We start from the raw sequence: 14197 nt of genomic DNA, 5'->3' as shown, positions 1-14197 counted from the left end.
AAATATTTGTGTTATTCCTGACTGCACCTTTATGAAAAATGAATTTCAGAACTCAATTACCTTTACAGTATTAAACTGAACATACACATTGTAATTATATGCATAATAAACACCCCTATTTATTTGATTTTCCATTGAACTGAAATTAAGGAGACATACCTCAAATTGTCACTGAATCCAGGGCCTCTTTGGGGGTACTTTTTAGTAATTCATCCACTTCTTTACGCTCTAGTTCTTCTATGAATCGTTTCTGAGCTTCTTTCAATGCCTCTCTTCTTGTGTAAGTTTTATCTGCAATTGAGCAAAATATTCGCTGGAAACAGTGTAACACATATTCAAACAGTGTAACAATTAACCAAATATCGAAATAATGTAACAATTACTCAAATATCCAAACAATGACAAAATGTCCAAAAGTGTAACAAATATCTAAACAGTGACAAATATTATTTTGATGTATGATCCTAGAATTCACTGTAAAGGAATTTTTGTTATGTCTATCTAAATTGCTATTCATTTCTATTTGTTTCATAAGTTACTTAATAATTATCTGATGCTCTTGTTTAATAACTAACAATGTTTTAATGATTGTCAAGCAAATAATCAAACTTTTCATGATTGTTTTTGTTGCAATTCAGTGGACAATATCTGTAACATTTTTCACTTTGTGTCAAATTTGTTACATTATTTGGGACACTGCTTTCAGATACACAGACAGTCTCCTTAACCAGACACTCGGCTGTCTCTTTAAACTCCGACCAGACTCTGCAGGAAACTTTAATCGATATGTTCTAGTTCTAGCAATTAGAGGTGTGGTAAAAGATTTATGAACTGTGGCTGTGTTCAAATGTGAAAATAGTATTTCAAAAATAAGTATCATAATTTTATCTGTATTTTCGTGCCAAAACGTTATGTTTGTAAACATTTGTCAAACTTTAAATAATATTGGGTGACCAGTAGTCTTCTTCAACCAGACACTCGGCTGTCCCTGTAAAGCCCAATGACCAAAGAAAGTAAGTTTTTCTTTGGGAAAACTTCCACTATATTTTGGGAAAATACAGGTCTATTTTTTAATGAGACTGGGGCCGAAATTCGGGCCCAAATCAGCCCTAAAATCACTGATTATTAATACACAACTGTGCTCCAGGTGCTCACCCCAACGGTAACACCTTCAACATGTTCCAATACTCTTACATATGTACTTTCGGTCTTTTATGCTGAATTTGTAAAAATAAAACCAGTGTATGCAAGATTTTAGCTTTTAACATAACGCAAAATACCTTTGGTACAAATTGTTTCACAAATCTGAAATATACCTACAATAACTATGACCGTTTACATCCAGTTTCACCATGCAAAACTCTAACGCAGCCCCTGCCAGAAAGGAAATGATCCAGTATTTCTTATCTCCTAGTTTATTACTTGTGACTTTAAATTTTTGAATTATTCGATTGATGAAGATTGTATCTGAGGGATATTTTTTCATGTTTTCGTTCTTTGCTGTGTAACTGTCATCATGATCATTCCTTTTCCAAGGGCGCAGCCATTTTGTATTTTATTTTATTTCATAAGCCGATTTTTGAAAGGTCAGTTCTTAAATACTTTATCCAATCAAAAAATGTGTAAGAAAAAAGGGATTAGGAAAGACAACTCTTTACGGACTCTCCCTACAATATTTTTAGACAACTTAACTTGTTAGCCATTGGCCAATAATTCACCTTTGACCCTATTCAACCAATCAGATGAAAGAAGAGACGAAGAACAAAGCTTCACCGAGTCGAGCACCTGCAGGTAATGTTTACACTCAATTTTTGTAAATGGACCATATTATTATAGATTATTTTGATATTTATTAGGTGATTTTACATACAGCCATAGGATTGTTAATTGATGGGCGCAAAAATATTGCAAACGTGCTCCAATTAATGGAGTGATTAAGATTCTCACACACATTTCCAGGAAGGGGGGATATTGTGTATAACAAATTGTCAGAAGGCCTAACTCCGATGCCTAATGTATCTTTAACTTAAATGAACGTGTTGCTGTCGTGCTCAATGGTAGATCATTGAACTATTTATGATAAGATGATAAGAGAATTTACTTTTAACATACGAAGATATGGGCAAATGAATAATGTACAGATTGTGTATTATTTTGTGAATTTTACACAGTGAGTGGTGCACAGCAATGAACAATGCAGATCTGTTTATGATGGAATCCCCTGCATTTCCACCCAACCCTGGCCATATGTAAGTTTGTGTCTTAAATCAGTCTCTTTGTTATAAATACAATGATAAATTCTGTATAAACAGTGATTATTCAATGATCATGATGGCAACTTGAATCTCCATGGCTCTCACTGGGATTTCTATATCTGGATCTCATGAAGATAAGCTTAATTAATTCCAGCCTTTTCCTTAATCTTGATCTTTATCCACTCTTTGTCTTTCAAAGTACATGTATTATAACTATAATTACCCATTTTAAAACTTGAACAAGGCTGAACTTGTACAGTACAGTATAAATTATAATTCAAACAATCATCCATACTACCAAGCTCATAGTGATATGTAAATCACTGCCTGGTGTAATGATTATTGTTGAATGGAATGATTTTAATTACAAGGAAAATTCTAGTTTTAAAAAAAAATTTTTCGTTTAGAAAATGTGGGGCATTTATAAATATTCAAATCTGAGGGAAATAAGTTCAATGTATGTGATAAATTCAGTGCTGTTAAAAGACAAGATATATTTTTTGTAAGCAGGATATACTAGCTTCAAAAGTATTGAAAATGTTCTTTATTCATTTGATCAGTGAACTTAAGCTATATTAGGTTTAACAGATAGGGTTGTATTGATGAAAAGTTCATACATTGTCAAAACTGAAAGTTTTTGTTTAAATTTAGCACAGCTTTAATAAAATTTAAGTCTAAATACATGTAGATAATCATTCCACAGTAATTATTTCTTTTTTGACAACAAGGCAATTATGAAATCTAATTTTTATTCATGTACACCATATAATATCTTAAAAAAGTGAATAAAACTTACTAAATCGGTATATTGCCAGTGATTTTTCTACACTTTTTGAAAGGGGCCTGGGCCTTTACAATTGGGAAAAATTATCGACATTTGTGTCAAATTGGGAAAAATTAATAAGATTGAAATTAACCTTAATTGACAGGTAAAATAAAATAGATAAAATATGTCTTGTAAATGCACAAAATAATCAGCTGTTCTTCACTATTATTGACCGAGAACAATAGTGTTCTATTTTAGATAAGTCCAACATAAAAAAAATTCAATATAACAAAAACAAGAACGGTTTTATTGTGGGAAAAAAGCAAATGAAATTGGGAAAAAATCGGTAATTTTTGATAGGGGAAAGGGCCGATATTCGGACCTAAAATTGGTGTAGAAAAATCACTGATTGCATTACAATAAACAAAGTATACTCACTATACTAGCATTTTATTTATCATCAGTTAACCCCAATTGTCTTATTTTGGTCTTTCAACCTCAAAATTTTTAAAACTTTTCTTACTGTCAGTTTCTCAACTCAGCTGCATTTATATGCACTATAAATACCACAGAAATGCAGATATAATCTTACTCATGGCTTATCATTAGTTAACAGTACTGTTACACATATGTTGTAAGGATGTTTTATCACTTAGTTACAAATGAGACACTTATCCACAATGCCTTGTTCACAGCATGTACATATGTGTGATGGCATTTTATTACAGGATCTAAACATGTGTGTATTTATGTTTTACACAGGCCTGGAGGCCCCATGATGTACCCCCCAGGGTTCAATGTTCCAGATCCTGGATTAATTAAACAAGAGCCAGTGGAGAGGTTTGTTTTGGAAATAAAGAAGTTGTATTAAAATGATTTTTCAGAGATCATTATAATAAAGCCATTAATTGTCACTCTATAAATATTTGTTTTAAAGAAAACTACATGACTGTACAGTATCTATGCAGGCACTGAAGAATTAATGACTAATGTAGAGCAATTTTTGTACAGATTGATCATAAAGATATCTATGCAACTATCATTGTTCTTATGACAAGCAAAGCACACAGAAAGTATACATTTTTTAAATATTCATGCCAAATGATGTTAACATCTGCTTAAATAATACAACAAAATTGCAATTGACAATTATTTTTCATAAACAATAATTAAAATAAAAATTAAAAAAAAACTCTTTTAAAATATTTCTGTACCACTTATACATTTTATACTAAAGGGAAAAAGTAAATATTCATGTATATTTATGAATTATATATTATATTTTATGTAGTGTGCAAAAGAAAAAGAGAGGAAGAAAGAAAAAGGAAGAAAGTCAGGACAAAATAACAGACCACATGCCTACGAAAAAGAAGAAAAGAGACAGATTTAATGGAATGAGTGAGGACGAAGTTATGAAAAGGGAGCTACCAGACCACTTACAGGAAAATCTGGACATACTCATTGTAAGAAACTAAAAAATATTGACATAATAATCATCATAAGAAATCAGACAATATAGAATACTCATTGTAAGAAACTAGAAACTTGAGACATACTCATTGTGAAAACCAGAAAATTGAGACGTACTTGTAGTAAGAGAGTAGACGTCTTATAAGACACCAGAAAATATAGACATACTCATTGTAAGAAATCTAAAAATCTTGAAATACTCATTTAGTTGTAAAAGGCCAGAAAATGTAGGCACTTTGTAAGAAACCAGGAAAATCATACCATATTCTACCCATTGAGCACCCCAAGCATTTAAAATATTGCAAAAAGGGGTAGCTAATATTCAAAACAAAAATAGTATCATTAGGTACAATGTAATTCAAGTTTATGCTCTAACCCTTGATTTCCAACAAGACAAAATGTTCCAAAATGTATTCATTAGTGAAAAACAAGAAATGAGGCCCAGAGATTTATTTTATTTGGAAATTTATTTAACATGTTAAATAATTGTTTAAGGACAGATGCTACAAATGAACTTTTTTCAAAAACCATGAAAATAACAACAAAATATATGTTGATATAAGTAAAATGAATAAGTTTAGTTGCATAAAGTTTCATTTTTCATTCAATGTTTCTTGATAATGTCCTCTATAAGCAGTAAATGGACAAGACTGAGAGCCATCACTTATGAAAATAATAATTACTAGTAAAAAATTCAAATTTTTGTCATGCTTAAAATTAATCTTTTTTTTTTATTAAGAAACACAGTCATGAAAATTTAGATTTTTATGAAATATGGAGTTAACTCTCTTTAAAAAATATTAAAAAGGATAGAAAATATTGTAAGCAAAATTCAATTTTTCCGATATATATTTTGACAGTGCAAAATGCACAGACAAAAAGAAGAGTGAAAGAGTTATCTGTCAATTCATTTGCACAAAATACATGTAGTAAAGGAAGATGAATAAAAATATTTTCCCCTTTTACCAAAATGGGGGGAGGTGAAGGTTCCAAGAACAATGAAATATCTTGCTTGTTTTTCCCTGGTGTATTGTTATTATTGTTATTTTATTTATTTTTGGGGGGGTTTAATTGTAACTTTAGACATTTCTCCACACCTGAATTTATCGCAAGACAGTGTACTACATGTACATGTTATTGTTGTGGTAAATGGTTTGAAAACTGGCAAATCAGTTCTACTCAAAATAATTAATATCAAAGATTTTTTCACTTATTATAATTAGATTGAAAATAAACACAATATACTATTTAAATTGTCAAGATTTAATAGATGTATAATCTGTTATACTTTACAAAGGTTGTCTCTTTAGATCTTCAAAATAGATCTTTGTCCATTAAACTCATTCAACATCATACTATTAAACAGTGATTATGGTGACAAGATATGTAATGAACAAATTCAACTATAAACAATGACATTATATTGTAGATAAATTTAAAAGAGTTAGTAATCATGAATTTATTAATTATGCCATATTTTTTTTGCTATTTAGGTTGGTATTAACCCAGGATTATGTGCTGCCTATGTGGGACATCACTATGCCGGACCTGGAAACCATTTCTGTATGTGCTTTCCAAAAACTCAACGTAGACAAACATATGTGGAGATTTAGTAGTTAAAGATGTTTCCACAATTTTCTAAACTTAAATTACTTTATCACTAATAGTAGTATCATTTAGGGAAAAAAATAAATAACCATCTTTAATCAAGAGAGGAATCAATTAAAAACAGCATTAAGGACCCTCTATACACCAGTGCAAAATGTTTTTTGGACATTGAGAAAATTATTTTGAATAAAGTTGTAAATATTAAGCTTATCAATTTAATTTTCAATATATGGTATGTGGCATTTACCTCCAGGAAAAATGTTCAAAGACAATCAAGTATCAATGAACATAAATCACTATTGTTTACTTCCATGGAGAAAATACATGCAAATAAAGTGTTCAATTAATTTATCTTGGCTATTTAAAATGTTATGAATGCTTGAACTGGTTACAAATTAAGTAATATACTGTACATTTCAATTTATTGGAATTTAGATCTAAGGGCAGATCACTCTAACTGCAGAAAAATACCATAGAATCAGAACTCTTTAGTTTGCAGTGTAGAGAGGGTTCTTAAAGCAAGATGTTTTTACATTCAGTAATTTAAATATGTAGAGGGAAACACTGAAATAAAATAAAAGGATTTTTTCACAATTAAATGAATTAAACAAGTAAAATAATTCCAGAATTCCTACAATTCTTCCCAAAGAATGTACACAATAAACAATCCTTTTTTGCTCATCTCGACGAAGTTGAGGTGAGCTTATGTTATACTCCCGGCATTGGCGTCGGCGTTAGCGTCAGCGTCCCGGTTAAAGTTTTAGGAGCAAGTCCATTCCCAAGTAACTATAAGCCCTACCTGGACCAAACTTGCATGGATGATGCATCTAGGGATGGACACTACCACACTTGCTTCGGATGCTGGATCTGACCTAGATTTTCCAGATGAGTGACCAGGTGAAAGTTTTTGGAGCAGGTCCATTCCCAAGTAACTGTTAGCCCTTACCTGAACCAAACTTGCATGGATGATGCATCTATGGATGGACACTACCACACTTGCTTCGGATGCTGGATCTGACTTAGATTTTCCAGATGATTGACCAGGTTAAAGTTTTTGGAGTAGGTCTGTTACCAAATAACTTTAAGCCCTACCTGGACCAAACTTGCATGGATGATGCATCTAGGAATGGACACTACCACACTTGCTTCGGATGCTGAATCTGACCTAGATTTTCCAGATGAGTGAATTTTAGCCATATTTTAATCAGATTAGCATGGATGATGTATCTTAGAATGGACACTTTCAGACTTGTTTCGGATTCTGAATCTGACCTACATTTTCCAGATGAGTGACCAGGGTAATGTTTTTTGAGTAGCTATATAATATTACGGCATGTTATGATTAAACTTGCATGGATGGTGCATCTAAGGATGAAAACTTCAAGACTTGCTTTGGATGTTGGAACTGACCAAAATTTTCTTGATTAGTAAACAGGTTAAAAGTTTTTTGAGCAGGTCTATTTCCAAGTAACTATAAGTCCTTCTTAAACCAAACTTGTATGGATATTGATCTTGGGATGTACCCTAACTAGAAAAAAAATATGATGTGAGATTTGCCTTACTAATAGATAACCTTCGTCGAGGTAAGCTTCGTAATCTTTGATTACCTATGTTTTTCCTTTTCAGGGAAGTGCTTGTTCCTATCGGGATTAATCCCAGAACAGCTGAATGCCTACGATGACTATAAACTCGTGAAGTATGGGATTGGGTTTACTAACATTGTTGCCAGGACAACTAGAGGAAGTGCTGATCTGACAAGGTAACTTAGAACCATAAACAGATATATTTGATATACGATGATTTAAATTACAAACTTAAGTAAGGCATAAATAGAGATAACCTGCTGTATGTAAGGTGAATTAGGTATATGTATATTTTGAAACCTTTGTTTTCTGTTGCTTTTCTTTTCAAAATGTTCTATTAACTGGTTATTTAGGCATTGGGAAAATATACATGTACATTCCTTAGGTGTTAAGTGTAAAGCTGCCACACATGGTATAAAAATATCCAAGCATTTGCATGTCATTCAGGAGCATAAAATTCATGTCAGACCATTCCCCCTGCCCCCTTTTTACGAGTAATGTTTGCCTGTTAAAAACATGCTTAACCCCCCAGCTTAAATTCCATTATTAAACCACTTTAATTTACAATATGTTTATAAGTAAAAATGATGATCAGATAATATTATATTTTTTTTTTTTTGTTTGAGCAGTGGAGTGTGTCAGATTCCGATATTTTCTGTGCACAAGTAAAGATGTCAATACATGTATCTAAATGTATTTTGAGTACAATGCAATGTAAAATCTAATAAAAGTTTTCTCTCAGTTATCTGTTCTCTTTTCAAAACAAATTGTGATTGATTTCAGGAAAGAAATAAAAGAAGGAGCTCTTATATTACAAGAGAAAATTAAGAAATACAAACCAAAGATTGCAGTATTTAATGGCAAAGGTAAGTCTGAATTAATTTATTAAGGGAAGCAGCATTTTAGTAGAAGGGGAGATTGAATACTTGAACAAGAGGCAGTGGCATTGGGGAAAAAAATTGAAGTCACAAAATTAGCAATGCTTTACACAGCTAAGTTTGCTTTATGGGAATTTCACATGAAAAGAGTTACCCATGATATTATCTTGAAAATTTCTGCATGAAATTCACTTAAGTTGTCTCTTCATAGAAAATTCATGGGAAAACATGAACAGTTAGGCGACTGCCATTTAAGGATTTTTTTCCCCACATAAATTTCTTGTAAATGAAATTTAACTGCCTTGGAATGTCATTGAACAAAAATTATAAATCTCATATATATATGGCTTATATTTTGTTTTAGGTATTTATGAAGTTTTTGTTGGCCATAAGAACTTTGCCTTTGGGAAGCAACCAGAGGCTTTTTCAGGAACTGAAACCGTAAGTGCTTAACAATATCGCTATTTTATATGTAAGAGAAAGTTTACGTGACCCTATGTCCATCTGTTGCCTGTTAGGAACTGTTCTCATTGCATATCCAATAGTTTATCATTAGTGTAAAACTTTTTCAGTCAAACCTCGTTATCTCGAACTCATTGGGACTGAGAAAAAAGTTAGATATCCGAGAATTCGAGATATTGAGGGTTAAATATTTAAAGAATAAGTGTTTGGGACTTCCAAATCACTTCGGAATATCTATGGTACTTCAGATATCAGTGTTCAAGATGCCAAAGCTCTACTGTATATATGAAATTGCATCGCCCTATATATGCTATAGAACATGAAGAAAAAGAGCATTACTTCTTGTATTCATTTATAATAATGAAACATGCAGAATGTTTTCAGTCATTGTTTTATTTCTTTTCCAGCTTGTCTATGTGATGCCGTCCTCTTCCGCAAGATGTTCACAACTTCCAAGGGCCATTGACAAAGTTCCGTTCTACACAGCTTTAAAGAAACTTCGCGACTATTTACGTGGAGATCTAGAGAAACTAGATGACTCCGAAGTTTGTTTTCCTGATGTTGAACTCAAGGTTGTGAAGAAAGAACCCAAGAAGGAACAGGCAGATGAAGATTCCAAGAGCAGCCCTCCTCTGTTTAGTGACCAACCAGGGACCATGATGTCCCCTCAACAAATGGACCAGAGAAACTTCCCTCAACCAAACAGACAAAATATTTGTCACCCTAGCAATCCAAATTTCATGGGCATCAAGCAAGAGCCAGGATTTTCTCCACAGGAATATGGTGGACATATGTCTGGTTGTGCTCAGAATAACTTCACAGGTCCCAACATGTCCACACATCAGATGTACAATAACCAGTTCCCTCAAGGAAATTACTCTCCGCAGCAAATGTCTCAACAAGGAGTGTTAGCATCAAACAATCAACAGGGCCCTGGATTCCAGGGGAACTTCCAGTCAGAAGCTTACAGACAGCAGGGCTTCCACCCTAATCAGACCTTCACACAGGCCATGGCAATGTCGTCACAAATGACCTTTCATCAAGGAGGTCAAAACTTTCAAATGAGTGGTCAGTATGCTATGTCAATGTCTTCATCTTGGACAGGACAAGTACAGGTCAAACAAGAACCACATGACTGGTCTTCCAACATTCCAGCTTACAATAATTCAATGCTTCAAGGAAATGATGCTCAGACACAATCAAGCAATCCATTGCAGATGCTGGAAAATCTTAGTCAAGGACTCAATAGTAATGCCTCTCCTAATTGTACTGGAAACACTTTAAGTTTGTCCCAATCACCCATTCAGTCTAATAGTAACTGTATTCAAGGTGTTCCCAACAGTTTCTATGGCAGTCAAAGCTATTCTCAGGGAAATGGACTGTCTCAGCCTCAAGGGCATTATGGGAATGCACAAATGCATCATGGGAGTATTCCCGATGAAGTTCCTCTTCCCCCAAGCCAGAGTCCTATACACATTCCTGATATTATACAGGACTTGCCTCCTTCACATGGGACTGACACACCTGTCAATCAAGCTTTTAAGGCCACCCACTCCCTTGGTAGCCCACCCCCTCAACTTCCTATTGTCAAATCAGAGCCAAAAGATTTTGCCACAGATACATCATGCCCATTTTCCAAGTAGCTTAAGTAGATCAAATTAAGTATTTTGTACAGGAAGAAGTACTGTAGTTGTTGCACTGATATAATTGTTTGTTTAGGATTTTACACTGACTTTTGAGAAGAAAGTACATAATCCAAATAATCCCAAAGTTGTAGTATTTATTTCTACTTTGCTCTGGCCAAAAATGTGTATTGCAAAGAATTATAGAAAAGTGTAATACCTAATAGCAGAATAGATATGAAATTTTGTACTCCATTTGAAGATGAGACATGAATAAGTCATATTGTGACATGATGGGGTAGAATTATTTGATCTAAACCTGTATTCTTTATTTAAATACAGTTGTTATAACAGGGAAAAAAGTTTGAAATGTTTATAAAAGCTATATATTATTTTGTATATGTCAAGTGAATAGAGAGAGTGAGAGAGAGAGCCACATTGTAGAGAACAGACTCTAGAAGAACATATTTTTAGCTGCTTTCTGTTTATAGGGCTTCCAGTGGACTGGAAAAACTAAAACAAGGAGATAAAATACTATTTGTGTTTTTTTCCAATAATATTCTGTTTTTAATGCTTATTAGCTGAATTTTGTTCGATTGTTAGTTGGCATTGGGAATTGTACAGCAAATTATTTTTGTTGCTGAAAATATTAAACAATCATGATCATCTAAATTATAAACTAAACTGGGCAAAGAATTCAATTTTTCTAACAGTAATGTGCAAATTACATGTGTGCAATTGTTGCACCATTGCACAGTTTTATTATATGACCAATAATATAAAAAGAACGTCTTCTCCTATGAAATCGTTTGAGTGTGTTTATTATGCTTATTTATTATACCAGGTTTATAGATGTATACTTCCTGTATAAGTAATGGCTTCTGAAATAATGTATGTTTGGAACCAGACTCGAGATTTTTTTGTTGGTTGATGTTTATTATGAAATAATTATGGGAAATGAAATAGTATTAGAGATGACTAAGTGTCAAAATTATTGATCCCTTTCAACATGATCTGCTATTTTTCTAATAAGCATTTTTTAATATATTTGTAAAACTGCATTAAGACATTTTCAAAGTAACAGAAAATATCATTTTAAAATCTGCTCAGTAATCTTTTTGCATACTGAAAAAATACATGTACCCATGTAAAGTTTGTGTTTATGCTGATGTACCCGAAATGTTTATAAACAGTAAATTATTTTATATTTATTATATGCAAAGATATTATGATCTCTTCATTTTCAGACATATCGTTCTAAGACACTCCTGTCTAGTCAGTATTTTAACTTATTTTTTTCATTGATTCTCATATCTTCATTATAATTTTGCTAAAATATATTCTGAAGCAGAGGTATTGAACACATTGAGTTTTTAGGAGAACAATGGAATATTATGAAAATGAATATTAAGAATGGTGAAATATGTATATTTTCATTCAAGTTGAAATTAAAGCATTAATTATGATTTATTTTTTGAGTTGTAAAAGATGTCAATTCATGCATCATTTAATATTGTGCATTTATTTTACATTATGAAAATTGTATCATTATAATGTCATTTGTTTTTTAAACTAATCATAATTATATTCTGTGTTTGCTGTGTTTACAAGACTCATTCTAAATAGTTTTAAAATAATCATACTGTCAGGTGACAGTTCAGTTCATTCAAATGGTAAGTACCCAAACAATGCTGTACATTTTAGTATTTGATTTTGCTAGAATTTGTTGACATGTTTATTATCATACAGTTGTGAACATAATCTTTTTACTTAATAATGGGTCACATGACTCAATGCTGGAATCTGATTGGTTAAATATAGGTCTGCTTTTGCATTGGCCTACCATTTTTATTTCATTATGTGCAATCTGTTCAAAGTTTTATACCTCATTTATATTTTTTTTCTAATTTATTGAATTTATATGTTGTATACAAAATTCTTATGTATACTTCTATTCTAAATTATTTTATATAGTACATGTGTACACATATGAGTATAAAATAGGCGTGTATTGATGTTATACATTTTTGTAGTGCTTAGAATCCATCACGTTTTATAGATAATGTGTATGCATTTAACATGGAAAGTCAGAATTAAAAAAAAAACATCAAATATATATATATATCTTTCTGTTATCTAGAGGAAGAGATATTTCTGTATAGGGAACTTGTACTTGTGTTCTTTATTCAATATATTCAGGGCATTTGATTTGCCTCTCTTGTATTGAATTATTCAGCGCGGACGTCCATGAAAACACTGGATATTAATATAAAATTGATTTTCAATCCACATAACTATTCGCTAAAAGAGCATAAATGATTAATCAAGAAGACAGATTAATTTTAATTTTCAAATGATTTAAATTAATTTTGAACAGAATTTTCAATCATTTTTTTTTTTAAGACAAGCGAATCGTAACTTATATTTATTATACTGCCTTTAAAAATGTTGCAATGAAGTTTTATCTCGTTGAATTACAATCGCAACGGGCATATGTGTAGCCGGTTCTGAGGAAATATATTAATGTCCAGTTGAATCCCAGAAAATGAAATGTAGCAAGCCATCTTCCTGAAATTCCCTTTAATTTACGTCATTGAAATCATAAGATAGTACTTTCATTTTACCAACTGAATTCCATATTTATATCTCTATTTTTAGGTCACCTGAGTCACTCAGGTGACCTATTGCTATCTGTTTTCGTCCGTCGTGCGTTAACTTTTGAACATTTTTAACTTCTTCTCTAGAACCGCTCAACCAATTTCAACCAAATTTGGTATATAGCATCTATAGGTAAAGGGGAACAAAAATTGTGAATTTCATGGTCCCTGCCCCCCTGGGGCCTGAGGGGTGGGGCTAAAACCACCCAAAATAATGCAATCTTTAAAAATCTTCTTCTTTACTCCTGGACATCAAGCAGTCAAACTGTTGGCATCATTGTAATAAGCATTGAGCCCTCTACCAAAATTGTGAAATTCATGGCCCCAGGGTTAGGGGTTCTGGCCCCAGGGTGGGGCTATATAGATCATATAGTGAAAGTGCATTATTTCTTTGAAAATCTTCTTCTCTGCTCCTGGGTATTAAATAAAGTTACTAAGTACATAGTTATGATGAACAAGAGTGCCTCTTCCAAAATTGTGAAATTCATGGCACCAGGGTCAGGGGTTCTGGTGTTAGGGCGGGGCTCTATAGATTATATAGTGAAAATGCATTAATTCTTTGAAAATCTTCTTCTCTGCTCCTGGGTATTAAATAAAGTTACTAAGTACATAGTTATGATGAGCGAGAATGCCTCTTCCAAAATTGTGAAATTCATGGCCCCAGGGTCAGGGTTTCTGGTGTTAGGGTGGGGCTCTATTGATTATATAGTGAAAATGCATCGATTCTTTGAAAATCTTCTTCTCTGCTACTGGAGACTATTTAAACAAACTAAGTGCATGGTTATGATGCATAAGGATGCCTTTTCAAAAATTGTGAATTTCATGGCCCCAGGGTCAGGGGTTCTGGTGTTAGGGCGGGGCTCTATTGATTATATATAGAAAATGCATTGATTCTT

The 14197-nt window shown here is 32.5% G+C and overlaps 1 protein-coding gene and 1 long non-coding RNA gene across 2 annotated transcripts in view; one reads left to right on the top strand and one right to left on the bottom strand.

The window, feature by feature from the left end:
- LOC133194644 (uncharacterized) overlaps positions 1 to 1545 on the bottom strand; it is a 23694-nt gene extending 22149 nt beyond the window's left edge. The window contains exons 1-2 of the long non-coding RNA XR_009722147.1: positions 1321 to 1545; positions 160 to 291 (exon numbers count right to left, since the gene is read on the bottom strand). This is a non-coding gene — a long non-coding RNA (uncharacterized LOC133194644). The remainder of the gene's footprint in view (positions 1 to 159; positions 292 to 1320) is intronic.
- A 184-nt stretch (positions 1546 to 1729) lies between these two features.
- Positions 1730 to 12211, top strand: LOC133195714 (uncharacterized). The gene is made up of 9 exons (XM_061331641.1): positions 1730 to 1791; positions 2172 to 2249; positions 3784 to 3861; positions 4313 to 4484; positions 5985 to 6054; positions 7726 to 7858; positions 8466 to 8548; positions 8925 to 9001; positions 9430 to 12211. Exons 2-9 carry the CDS (start codon positions 2188 to 2190, stop codon positions 10663 to 10665), a joined length of 1911 nt encoding a protein of 636 aa, XP_061187625.1. The 5' UTR covers positions 1730 to 1791; positions 2172 to 2187; the 3' UTR covers positions 10666 to 12211.
- Positions 12212 to 14197: the final 1986 nt, after the last annotated feature.

The sequence above is a fragment of the Saccostrea echinata genome, unplaced genomic scaffold (genome assembly GCF_033153115.1).
Source record: "Saccostrea echinata isolate AGI-Se365-2 ecotype Australia unplaced genomic scaffold, CSIRO_AGI_Sech_v1 ptg000029l, whole genome shotgun sequence".
NCBI classification, from domain to species: Eukaryota; Metazoa; Mollusca; class Bivalvia; order Ostreida; family Ostreidae; genus Saccostrea; species Saccostrea echinata.
This window is presented reverse-complemented; position numbering and strand designations above follow the sequence as displayed.